This window comes from Chrysochloris asiatica, unplaced genomic scaffold, assembly GCF_000296735.1.
Source record: "Chrysochloris asiatica unplaced genomic scaffold, ChrAsi1.0 scaffold00097, whole genome shotgun sequence".
Lineage (NCBI taxonomy): Eukaryota > Metazoa > Chordata > Mammalia > Afrosoricida > Chrysochloridae > Chrysochloris > Chrysochloris asiatica.
The window spans coordinates 7981625-7995305 of record NW_006408615.1 but is presented as its reverse complement, the minus strand read 5'-3'; the positions used below and the strand labels follow the sequence as shown (position 1 = coordinate 7995305).

The 13681-nt window shown below is 46.7% G+C and overlaps 1 protein-coding gene across 1 annotated transcript in view; it reads right to left on the bottom strand.

Annotated features, from left to right (window-relative positions):
- The window catches only part of EFCAB6 (EF-hand calcium binding domain 6), a 322393-nt gene that overhangs the window by 274795 nt on the left and 33917 nt on the right, over window positions 1–13681 (bottom strand). Inside the window, 1 exon segment of the mRNA XM_006866905.1 lies at window positions 10406–10472. Coding sequence (XP_006866967.1) covers window positions 10406–10472 — 67 coding nt within the window.

The window sequence follows — 13681 nt, the reverse complement described above, 5'->3', positions numbered from 1 at the left end:
CATCCCCTGCTCCAGGCCTCAGCAAGTGTCCATCCCCACCTATGGTCCATGAAGTCTCTCCCACCTACTCCACTGCCTGTGAACTTTAGTTATTCCTCCAACAACTACTGACTGAGTATATGTTGGGGCCAGCACTTCCCAGGATAGAGACAGTCCTCGCTTCCATGGGACACATGTCCTAGTGACAAACAGATCACCCAGGGCCACACTGGGTGACAGTGTCAGAGGAGAGGAGTCAATATGACTGCCTGTAAAATTTAAGCACATTGGAAGTAGCATGTCAGCAGAAATCTATTTTATTTTTTAATAAAAATGTCTGTGTCATAAGTTGTTGTTGGTAAGTGCCGTCAAGTTGATTCCGACCCACAGCAACCCTGTATAGGGTTTTCGAGGAGCAGATGGTGAGCTTGAACCGGCGACCTTGCAGTTCAAACAGCTTTGCAGTCTGACGCATTAACCCACAGCACAGAACAACAAAAATGCGTTTGTAAGCAGCGTACGTTTATCAGCATACAAGGCTAACACTGTGCTGATTTACTTTGGAACCTTCTCTCGTGCTACCATCAGAGCTGTCATGATTACCCAATCACAAAGGCCCTTGGAGTCACATGGTTTCATCGGATCCTGCTATCAACATGAGCTACTGTTTTTGTCCCCGCTGAGTTTTTTATGTTGTTGTTGTTAGGTGCCTGGGAGTTGGTTCTGACTCATAGCGACCCTGTATAGAGTTTCCCAGGAGCAGTTGGTAGATTTGAACAGCCACCTTGCAGTTCAAATTGACCTTGAGGTCTAGTGCGAATCCTACAGTGCCACACGGGGGCTCCATTTTTGTTTTTGTTTTATAGTTGCTGATTTTGTCAGATTTTGTGGTGTTTTAAAAAGCTAGAATACTTTGGTCATTAGTGTTTGTAAACCTTTGTCAAGAACTTTTTGGGGGAATGAAGTAGTGATTGAAGGGGAAAAGGGAGAAAAAGGCACAAAAGGTTTCCCCGTAGTTAGTAATAATGCTGTGTCTAACAATGCTGCCAGAGTCTTGGGGTGACGCTGCAGGTTAATGCGCTGGACTACAAGGTCGCTTTGAACTGCAAGGTCGGTGGTTCAAGCTCACCAGGTCACCAGGAATCAGAACCAACTTGACCTTGACGGCACTCACCAACAACAATAATGTAACTAAGAATATTGTAATCCAATGTAGAACAATCCTTTAAAAAACCATTTAGCCGTTGGAATTCTCGTGATCGGAGTCCTGGTATGGCGCTGTAGGATAAGCACTGGACCACAGGAGGATATGAACCACAGGGTGGCGGTTCAAACCCACAAACCATTCCCCAGAAACCCTATATAGGGTTGCTATGAGTCGGAACCGATTCGACAGCAGTTAATAACAGCAATGTTCATATAATACTTGATTGAAGCAATTAACAACTATATTTTTCACACATGGCTCCCTAAGTAAAGTGAATAATAAATATGACTAAGGATTCTGTATGGTCTGGTACGGGAGGAGGTCCATGAAGTCGCTGAAAACAAGTACGCAAGCAAGACCATCAGTAGAACTTCAGAGAATCCCAAGGGTTTAAGTAAGCTAGCACTTTTATGGTATGTTGTCAAAAACATCATTCTGGGGAGGTGATGGATTTACGAGGAGGGTTCAGTCATCCGAAGATCTGAGGAAGAGAATTCTGGACAGACAGATGACAGCAGAGAGCCTGGCCAGGGAGGTTGCGGGGAGAGCAGCCAGGGTGTGGTCAGAGGCTAGCAGGACTGAACCTGTGGAAACCTGGGAGCCAGCATGGGGAGCTTGCCCTACACTCCCTGTGCATCCGAGAGGAGTCTGACGAGATGCGGTTGGTGTTTGGAAGTGATGCATCTGGTAGTCACACGGGGCAGACCTGGTTTCATTGCACTTCTGTTTGTTGTATTTGGCAGCTATGGAGTTATTCACAAATGGAAGGTTTGTGACCACCCTGCATAGAGCAAGTCTATGGGTATCCTTTCCCAGCAGCCTGTACTCCCTTCCTGTCTCTGTGCTTCACTCTCACAACATTTCAAACTTTCCCATAACACAATTGCGCATTTACTAGACTGAACTTCAGCGTCAACCTAACTTTTATATGTACTAAGAAACCAAGAAATTTGCCGGACTCGCTTTATTTGCGTGGTCTGGAACCGAACCTACCATATCTCCGAGCTCTGCCTGCCTAAGGAGTCAAGAGTGAGAAGGGAATGGAGTGACCAGGAAAGCCAGGTAAAAGGGTCCTGACCTTTTGGTTAGCAGCCCAACGTTTAAGCCACTTCGCCACCAGAGCTCCTACTCCTAATAGTTGTTGTTGTTGTTAAGTGCCGTCGAATTGGTTCCGACCCACAGCAACCCTGTACAGGGTTTCCAAGGAGATGCTTGTGAGCTTGAACCACCAACCTTGCAGTTCAACCAGCTTTGCAGTCTGGCACATTAACCCATAGCGCCACACCAGGACTCCTAATAGTAGAGTAACCAAAAATAGGTTTTGAGGCAGAAGTATTTTCAGTATGATTTTATATTTTTTTTAACATCTAAAATGGCAACTGGTTATTTTGTGATGTGAGATTCTCTAGACAGAAATGTGAGCTCGACTCTCCATTTAGTTGCACGTAGACGCCCGAATAAAAGCTGTGACATTATTAATCACTATATTCAGTTATGATTGATTGGCTTTTCTGCGGGGAGGAAAAAGTGCCTCAAATACAATCTGTCCCAACAGCTCTGCGATATGCTAATATTTTCTTCAGATGAAAGAGGAGATGTGTTCAAATACCCGCTACAACAGGCAATTAAGACCGAGGACACCAAAGGAGAGAGGATGAAAGCGGGATTAGGGGCCTATCAGGCTGAACCAAAAGCTTGTTTCAGTCAGTGGCCTCATTCTGAAATTGACCTGGACTTTCTGTGAGCCACACAGATGGCATCCTGGCACAATGACTCATGCTAAGGTTCTAATAATGCTAAGGTGTGAAACGGCTTATGATTCTAACAACTGGTTCTTTAGTCAGGGAGCACTCGTTTTTCACATTCCTTTTGTATTTTCTTTTTAAGAAAATTCACCTATTTGAGAAAATGGGTCTAGCCATCCCTTTTGTCTCTTCTTGAAGAAGATACCACAGAGCAAGAAAGCAGCTTGGCACCTATCATTATTTACTAATTGCTTCTGAAATGATGAAGGCTGCAATCTATACAACTCCGAGGCACCCGGGGTAAAGCCATCAAAACTTGTGCTGGATCGCTCAGTGTCCACAGACACACTAGTCATGGCTGACTGGGTCGACCAGATGTTCTGACATCACGGTGCCCAGACTCAAAGGAGGTTTTTGAACAGCCTGGGGTTCGGAATGCCTTTTTTTTTTTTCTTGTAGATATCTTTCTTTCTTATTTTCTTTCTCTCTCTCTTCGTCCCTCTCTCCTTCTTCTTTTCCTATTTTGTAAACTAAATGATACATTGCTGAAGTTTTGTCTCTGGTGAAGAACAGACTTTGGTGGTAAGGGCCGTGACTTTTTTAAACGTCTGTTCTCATAAAAGTCCAAATTGCTTCCTGTTTCCCAGGAATCTCTGGATGTGACTTATGAACCAAAAAGCCAAGGTGGGATTGTCTTCCCTTCTCTTGCACCTTGTCCTGATGCGCAACACAACAGTCAAGAGACCAAAACTTTGGTAGTCTGGGAACACATTTAATTTTGCTTCAGTCTTTTTTATTTTCCTCTGGCAGATGAGTCATCTTGAAGCTGAGGTACCCCAGACCTAGGCCTCAGATGTAGCCGTTGCTCCAGAAAGGAGCTGGGCCCTGCGGGCAGGTAGGGTGGGACAGCCTAGGGGTGGGGAGTATGGAAGACTGAAAATCACAGAGGACCATGAGAGGACGGGGCACCAGAGAGAGGAAAGCAAATTCCCAAGTGCCTCTGCGTGCGTGACAAGAAGCCCAGGTGGTAAAAGAACACACAAACATGCTGCATCATAATGCCTGGACCCCATCCTCCAGGCATGGTAAATAGAGACCTCCAGACTCTGGCAGCGATAGGCTGGACTTAGACCCATCGTAACAAGGGGCCGCGTTTTCTAAATGCAAAGCCAGTGTCAACACCTTTCCTGAGGTGACCCTCTGAAGAGCGAGGGTGACCGAGTGGCCATGGTCAGGGGCTCTGGAGCCAGGTTGCATGACCCGGTCACACTGCCCAGTCTCTGTTCTCGCTTCCCGCTTATATTCATGTGGGACAAAATGTCACCAGTCTCATGGGGTTCTCCTGAGAATTAAATGATTCAATAGAATAAAGTGCTTAACTGCTGCACCACTGTTGTTGTTAAGTGTTGCCCAGTCAGCTCCGACTCATATCGACCTTGTATAAGGTTTCCAAGGAGTGGCTGGTGAGTTTGAACCGCTGGCCTTGCAGTTAGCAGTTCGGTGCCGATTTGTTGTTGTTAAGTGTTGCCAAGTTGGTTCCCACTAATATCGACCTTGTATAAGGTTACCCAGGAGCGGCTGGTGAGTTTGAACCACCAACCTTCCGGCTAACAGTCCACTGCTGATCTTGTAGCATCACATAAGTTCTGCTTGTTGTTATTGTCATTGCTAAGTGCCACCGAGTCAGTTTCACCTCACAGCTATCTTGTATAGGTTTTCAAGGAGCAGCTGGTGGATTTGAACTGCTGACCTTGCGGTTAGCAACAGTCCAGTGCTGATCCTACAGTGCCACACCTGGAGTGCGATTATTACTTGAGTTGGTAAAATTTAAAAACTTCTATTAGTCTCCAAAAGGTTCAAGCCCTGCGACCTCAGTGGGTCCCTTCGGAGGGCGGCAGAAGCTGACACGGTTGGTGCACTTGTCTTCCTCAGACCCCCTCACGTAGCCCCTCACCTTTCTAACAAAGCTTCCAGTCTCTTCTGGGGGAAGCACAATCAGGCACGGACCCAGCCACTTGTGGTGACCAATCCCATTGCCGTGACTGGTTTGGGTATGGAACATAATTCTGGGCCATGAGACATAGCGAGAAGCTTCTCACTATTTATCAAGAGCCATAATTGGTGTCTTGGGGTGGTGTGGTGGGATAAAGCACTGGACGGAAAGGCCAATATGTACCATAAGGTCGGCAGTTCAAGCTCACCAACCACTTCTCAGAAATCTTACATAGGGTTGCCATAAGTCTGAACAGAGTCAACAGCACGAAACAACAATGTCCCCCACCCCGGTGTGTCACTGTTGTTAATTCTGCTGAGTCGATTCCAACTCACAGTTGACTCTGTATGAGGGGCTTCAAAAAGTTGGTGGAAAACTAGATCAAAAAGATAATGGCATTTTCCCACAAACGTTGTAAACCCCTCCTGTTTTCTGCTTGTTTCACATGGGAAGATGGCAACCTCTTGCAGAACAGTGGGGAGGATTGGGCTGAAACCGAGACAAGGTGTAGCTCTGGGGAACTGATGACCTCACTGAGCCACCCGGATAGCCAAGCCTCCACCCACACTGCCTCTGCCCCTTCTTGTGCAAACTAGTTCAACCCTGGTGTGTGCTGAAGGGTCAGCACTGGACTGCTAACAGCAAGGTCCACAGTTCAAACCCACCAGATGCTCCTCGGGTGAGTCCCAACTAACTTGAAGGCACACAAGTTAAGCCCTGGGTGTCCTGGGTTTCTCTCCAGGGAGAGCACCCTCACACCTCCGCAGTGCAGGTAGTGACACCTGGTGGCAGATGAAGACTATCACTGGCTAAGGCTTCACAAGGAGAACCAACATCACCAACCAGTGAAGGGCTGACTAGTGACCATCTTGGGTGACCATATTAGGTGCCAGGACCTTCACTGAAATGACTCTTGTGCATTCTTGTAATCACTCTGGTCGGCAGGTTTTGCTGCCTCCATAGTAGAGATGCTGAACCTGAGAACAGTAAGACACTTGCTGGAAGCCCTCTAGGAGGTGAGGGGCCAGATGAGAAGCCAGCTGTGCGTAATCCTGCAAAGACTCGCTGCCTCCTAGGAGACTACGGTAGCTCAGCCTAGAGCACGGAACCTGAAGAGCAGGGAACTTAAGAACCACAACTAAATGAGGAGAGCCCAAACAATGGCTTCACAGAGGAACCAAGAGCAAGTTCAAGCTCAAGATGAAGAAAAATCAAACAGGTGCACGAGAGCCTAAATACGATCTTAAATGCATCCCACCTGGATGCAGAGACCATCTCAAGGACAGATTGGACACACTGGGCACTAATGATGGCAGACCAGGTGAGTTGTGTGACGGCTCAAGGACATCATGTGTGAAGAAACCGTTAAAACAGCAGGGAGGAAAGATTAACACCAACAAGGATGCCAGAAGAGACTCTAAAACGTGCTCTTGGGCATAGAGAAACTGAGGAGAATTAAAGAAATGACAAACAAGAAGCTCAACAAATCCCCACGCTGCCTCAATGCTGGAAGCTAGGCCACCTGGGCTTTCAGGGTGCTCCCCCACAGAGCCCAGGTGAGGTCCATGGGCCCAGTGACCAAATGATGGAGAGGAGGGGCCTGCGGTCATCCAGCAGTGATGGACCAGGGCTGCTGCCACCTCGCCACGGACCTCCTCCCATACCAGAATCCTTAGTCATGATTATTATCAATTTTAATCATAGGACAACATGTGATAAATATTTTTTAAAGCTGTAAATTGCTTTAATGTAACACTTCTTAACTTATATGATGTTGTTATTGCTAAGCGCCATCAGTTGGTCCAACTCATGGCAACTCTGTATAGGGTTTCCAAGGAGCAGCTGATGAGTTTGAACCACCGACCATGTGCTTCAGACCGACCATGCAGTTCAGTGCTTTATCCCACAGCCCGACATCAGGACTCCAGATTATACGATACTAACAACAAAATTGATCCATAAAATCTTTCTACATTGAATTGCAACATTATTATCTACACTATCACTAGTAACTAAGTGGAAGCTGTTTTTCATTCCTCTCAGTCTTTTCCTTTATTACTTGCTGCTGTTGCTGTTAAGGGCCCTCAAGTCGGTTCTGACTCATAGTAACCCTGTATAGGGTTTCCGACGAGCAGCTGGTTGGGTTTGAACCGTCAATCTTGTGGTTCTCAGTCCATTACTGATCCTACAGCGCCACAATTCTCAAAAAAGTTATTGATGTAAGTTCACAAATACCAATTACAAAAACACTGTGAAACACCAGAAATCTTGACAAAATCGGTGACTATAAAAACGCCAGCTGCCAAGAAATCACGTGATTCAGAGCGTCATTGCGACTGGGTGATAGAAACTGCTCTGAACAGAGCGTATTGGAAGGTTCACAAAGGAAATTAACACAGAGTATCAACCTTGTCTGTACATTGATACTCGTAAACCAGATTTATGAAAAATAACTTTGTTGTTAACAACTAGCTATAGGGATATTTTTATTTTAAAATATAATACACTTCTGCTGAAACACTGCACAAAAACTGTATGGACTGTCATTTCTGGTGTCACCTCTCTGATAGTGTCCCCCTCAGTGCTCCAACGTCCCCTCTGATCCTAGTGCCACCACTGCCATCTGTCCAGCCTCCCCTTACTCATGGAGAGTGGATGGGATACTGAGTGGGGATAGGATATGGAGTGTGACCATCGCTGGAGGGTCTTTGGGTTGAAGACAGAATGGTCAAGAACACAGCCAAGGACACGGCTTGCTGCAGATGGAAACAATTGGGAAAGACGAGCGTCGTGGTTGGGTCCATTTGGGGATGCTCTGTGGGGTGAGGAAGGCTGGGCCACTCGTGAATTTGCTGTACACCGATTCCCCAAACACAGAGTCATTTGCCTTCTCTCTTGGCTCCAATAAACTGTGTGGGTTCATACTTAAAGTTGAAGAATTCACATTCTCGCATTCCCGCACTGGACTGAGGTTCCAGCCAGTGACAACATCCGTGTGAGGAGAGCCAGGTTTTTCCCGCCTTTGCAGGAACAGGTTCACAGTGGATGGGCTGCTGCCAGCAGCTGAGGGCAGCGGAGTGTATTCAAGCTGTTGTTCATTGTGCGGGTGCGGGGAATGAGATTCATTTGTGCTCCCACCTGACTTTCAAAGGACGCTGTAATCTTTATCTTTGTCATCACAGTAACTGGGACTGAGAGAGAGTACACTCGCTATTCTAAAACCATACAACAGCGAGTGTGACAATGGGGAGACCAAGTGACCAGAACCTGCCCAAGACTAGCTGGCTGGCACACGGCAGAGCCTCAAGACAGAACCCGGATTGGAAGGGCTCTCAAGGTCAGACTCATCCATCCCACCTGCCTGCCTGGCCAGGGGTCAGAGAGAGAATGCTGAGCGACAGCGGGGATGCAGCCTTACTTAATGCTGTCTCCATTTCCCAGCTTTTTCCCTTCACTTCTTGGTTCTCACAGTTACATGGAAGCTGCATTAGCTTAAATCCACTTTTTTTTTTAAATTATTATTGTGAATTGAGTGATAGTTTACATGGGAGAACATCGGTTTTACACTCGTTTCACTGCAATGATTACAATCTCCTCCATGCATCATCATTCAACAGCATTTGCTTCTATTCCCTCTGTTTTTTTTGGTTGCTTTTTTTGGGGGGGTGGGGGGCGGAGGATTGTACACAAAACCACTCTGGAATATATAATCATTTAAACAACCAAAGATTACATTCTGCACCGGCCGCTAGCACCTTAAATCCACTCCTACTAGTGGGGAGTTTCCCTGAGGCATGAGCCCAAAAGGGAACTAAAGGAAAGGTCATGTAGCTCATTCGCGGCCTGATTTCTGGCCTGTGCTCACACACTGCACACTCCCTATAATGCCACATTATGGATCCCAAACAGTATTTATATTGATCCGATGAATGCCAGACAGACGTGACTATCCTGGAGGAAGGTCTTGATGAACACAACTGAGTAATAGTTAGATACCGCAACTAGCATCGTATGATATAGTCCTCATAAAAGTAAATGGACCATACCAGAAGTAGCAACAATATGTCAGGTTTGTTACTGAGAGAAACAACTAGAAGCCAGGTAAAGTGGAGGGTCAGCACGAGGAAGACCTCTAACAAGCTGGATGGACGCAGTGGCCGTAACAATGGGCTCACACATGACAACAAGAGTGAGAATGGCATAGGACCAGACAGACTCCCCTTCGGGTGTACGTAGGGTCACTATGAATCAGAACTGACTTTGGGACACTCGTGGTGTGATGCTGTAGGATAAGGCACTGGACTGCGAGGTGGGCTTGAACTGCAAGATCAGCGGTTCAAACCCACCAGTTACTCTTAGGAAACCCTATTAGGGTCACTATGAGTTGGAACTGAGTTGACAGTACTTAACAACAACATGATGGACATCAACAATGATGCTTTAAAAAGAGTGACTGTAATGAGGTGGATTTTCTGGTGTTAACAGCATAGCACTCAACCTCAAGGTAGGTTTGAATTGCAAGGTCGGTGGTTCAAACTCATCAGCCCCTCCTCAGAACCCATAGATAGGGTTGCTATGAGTTGGAACCAACTTGACAGCACTTAACAATAACAATGACATCCAACAAGGCAATTTACACATTTTGTGGCTTGCAGGCTATTTTTGAGTTTGAAATGTATAAAAATCTCAGAGGAGTTCCAAAAAGTGAAAGTGTTCTGAATCAACACATTGAATGGGATAAAAGCGACCATAAGCCTGAATCTGCTCATGTAACTGACAAGCTGTCAAAAAGGAGCCCAATGCCGTCCCTGGAATGGCAGGCGTGTTTGTCTGTCCTGCCTCTTAGCTGCATGAAGGCTGCCCGTAACCAGCGGACAGGAGTGGAGCCCAGGGCTTTTTTTTTTTAAACACACACCATGGTGTATGTAGCCTTTGAGGCTGAATCTGACCGTACTGCACTCAGCTCGGGCTCTTTGTTCTTTCTTACCACCCTGCTCTTGACCGGCACCCCCTCCTGAAAAGCAGTTGTTTTCTCTTCCTAAAGGAAAATCTGCTTCCATCTCCGACAAAAAAACGAAAGAGGCAGCCTCCCGGAAGATGACCTCAAGTCAATGCAAAGGGAATTCATACGCCAAGACCTTGATCGGAACAGACGCCCTCCAAGTACGGAAGCCACGCCGCCGGTTCTGAGCAGACTGACCAAGTCACATGACTGAAGGAGGACGCAGAGACAAGCCAGGGTTCATTTGGCATCATCTACCTCTGCAAATCCACTGCCAATGAGTCGGTTCAGACTCATAGAGACCATTGTTCCATAGGCTTCTGAGACTGTAAATCTTGACGGGAGCAGACATTTCATCTTTCTCCTGAGGAGTGGCTAGTGGGTTGGAACCATTAACCTTCTGGTTAGTGGTCTAACGCTTACCCCACTATGACAGCAGGGCTCCTGGTTTTCAACTAAAGGAAGAAGGTCTCTCTTACCTTGTCTCCCAGCTGAAGTTCAAGCTCTTTCACTGTACGGGGCTGATTCATTTCGTTCCCAGATCTCCTTAAAATAAATAAAAGTTGGTTTTCATTAAACTGTTTGAACCAAATAAATACTTACATGTGATATGCATGGATCCAAATGACAAGGATTTCTAAGTAAATTATTTTTAAATACTAGGGAATTCTTCTGCTTTACCATCTATCTGCTTGGACACATGACTAAATTCCCCTATGCCTCCGTTTCCTTATCGATGAAAGCAAATACACTAGCTCTTATTCCTGAGAGGGCGGTGGTGGTGTGCCGTGGAGTCTGTTCTGACTCATAGCAACCCTGTACAGGATTTCTGAGGCTGTAAATTTTTATAGGAGCAGAAAGCCTCCTCTTTCTCCCACAGAGCGACTGGGAGATTCGAACTTCTGGCCTTGTGGTTAGCAGCCTGACTGGTAATCTACTATGCTACCAGAACTCCTTTCTCAGAGGGGACTGTGAGGATCAAACAATCATAACACAGTGCTGTAGAGTCAATTCCGACTCACAGGGACCTAGAGGACCAAGTAAACTGCTCCTTACAGGTTCTGAGACTCAATCTATGGGCGCAGACTGTCTCATCTTCCTCCTGAGAGCAGCTAGTGGGTCCAAACTGCTGGCAATGGGGTTCGCAGCCCAATGACTAACCCACAGTTCCACCACAGCACCTTTGAAATAACTACTCCTGTGGCTGGTAAGGGCCTCGGAGTTGGTTCCAACCCAAAGCGACCCTGTACAGGATTTCCAAGAAGCAGCTGGTGGGTTTGAGCTGCTTACCTGACAGCACCACACCACAATTATGTTGTTGTCAGGTGCCGCCAAGTTGGTTTCTACTTACAGTGACATTTTAGGGTTTCCGAGGAGTGGTTGCTGGGATTGAACCATCAACCTGTGGTCCAGGGCTTGATCCCAGAGCGCCACACTGGGACATGGTTAATGCATATTGAGCACCTGATCTGTGCTGAGTCTTCACAAACCCCACCTCACCACATCCTCACAGGTACCAGATGAGGTCAGTGCCATTGTCCTCCACCTCCCAGATGAGGAGACTGGGGCAGCGCAAGTCCCCTGTGGGAAGTGGTGGCGTGTGGATTCAGGCTCTGTGCAGCTCCACGGGGTCTCCACTCCAGGTGGGCACACCATTAGCCACTCTAAAAGGACTTCCCGGGGGGACATGTGTACCTGGACCCTACCATTGGCTCGATCTGCTTTTCCTTGGTGATTTTACCAATTTTTTTTAAAATCTTGCACTAACTGTACATCTAAGGAGCTCTGGTAGTGTAGTGGTTATGAGTTGGCTGCTAACCTCAAGGTCAGCAGTTGGAAACTACCAGCTGTTCTGCAGGAGAAAGATGAGGCTTTCTGCTCCCATAAAGATTTACAGCCTTGGAAACCCTATGCAGGGTCGCCATGAGTCAGAACCGACTCCATGGCACATCACCACCAACAACAACAACCATACATCTATAAACCACTTTCAAAACCCATTCCGTTGCTGTCATGGTGCCCCTGTGTGAGCCAGAGCAGACCCGCATTCCATCAGGTGCCTCAATGGCCTTTTCAGCACATAGCGCAGCAGAGCTCCTCTCTGAAGCAAAATGGTAGGGTTTGGAGGAGCACGAGGGTGGGCACAGAGAGTGGCCAGCGGAGCTGGTGGCCCACCACCTCCTTACTTAGTTGTGTTACCGCATGCTCCGGACAGGCCAGGCTGTGGGCACGGGTAAGTAGGTGGTGAGCAGGACGCATCACGCTCTTGACAAAGCCTGGTACCAGTGACAGGAGTAAGGAGACAGTGAACGGTGGGATCTGAGGCGCTAACAGGCCACAAGAGGCCAGAGAAAGCTGCGAGGTTGGGAGACAGGACAGTTTTAGGACAAAATGGTTGCTCCTCCTTCAGACTAGGAGCCAGGGTTTGATACACTCTGCGGACAAGCAAAACAAAGGCGTGTGGAAGCCCTTGGGGGTAGGAGGGCCACCCATCCTGGGGCAGGTGTGAGGAGGTAGGGTGACTCGGAGGGCTAACTGCCGAGGAGGAGGCAAGAGCCAGCCCTGGTGGGATCTGTGGACAAGGACCAAGGAATCCGCTGGTGGTTCAACCTAATTCTCCCTTGGAGTGGACTGGCCCAGAGAGTTTAACAAGTGAATTCTATCCAACATTTCATGGCCAAATAATCCTAACCTTACAATAAACATGAAATAAAGTCAGAATAAAAACATGAAATAAAGTCAACTCATTATATGTACATAGACAAAGGGGCAGTTGTTCAAACAGAACAAGGGGATTCTGAATGGTTTTAAATCAGGAAAGGTGGCAGGGTTGTATCCTTTCACCAGACTTATTCCATCTTTATGTTGGGCAAGTACTCCGAGGAGCTAAATTATAAGAAGAATGCAGCATCGGGATTGGAGGAAGACTCATTCACAAGGCAAAATATGCAGATGACTTAACCTGGCTTACTGAAAGCCATGAGGACTTGAAGCACTTACTGATAATGAAAGAATGCGCCCTTCAGTATGGATTACAGCTTAATGTAAAAAAACAAAAGTCCTCACAAATGAACTAATAAGCATCATGATCAATGGAAAAAAGACTGAAGTTGTCAAGGATTTCATTTTATTTGGATCCACAATCAATGCTCATGGAAAAAGCAGTCAAGAAATCAAAGGGCATATTGTATTGAACAAATCTGCTGCATAAGACCTCTCTTTAAAGTGCTAAAGAGCAAAGATGTCACTTTGAGGACTAAGGTGTGTGTGACTCAAGCCATGGTCTTTTCAATAACCTCATATGCTTGTGAAAATTGGGCAATGAATGAGGAAGACAAGAGAACAATTGACATATTTGAATTAGGGTGTTGGTGAAGATAACTGAAAAGTGCCATGGGCTGCTTGAAGAATGAACAAATTTGTCTTGGAAGAATTATGCCCAAAATCTCCTCTTAGAGACAAGGATGATAAGACTTTCATACTTTGGACATGTTGTCAGGAGGGACCAGATCCCAGAAAAGGACATCATGTTTGGTATGTTACAAGGTCAGTGAAAAAGAGCCCCCCCACCCCCACCCCATGAGATGGATTGATACAGTGGCTGCAACAGTGGACTCAAATATAACAACAATTGTGAGGAAGGCACAGTGTTTCACTCTGTTGTGCATGGGGTCGCCATGAGCGGGAACTGATTTGACAGCACTTGCAGTGTGTTGTTGTTGTCAGGTGCCATCGAGTCAGAACCGACTCATAGC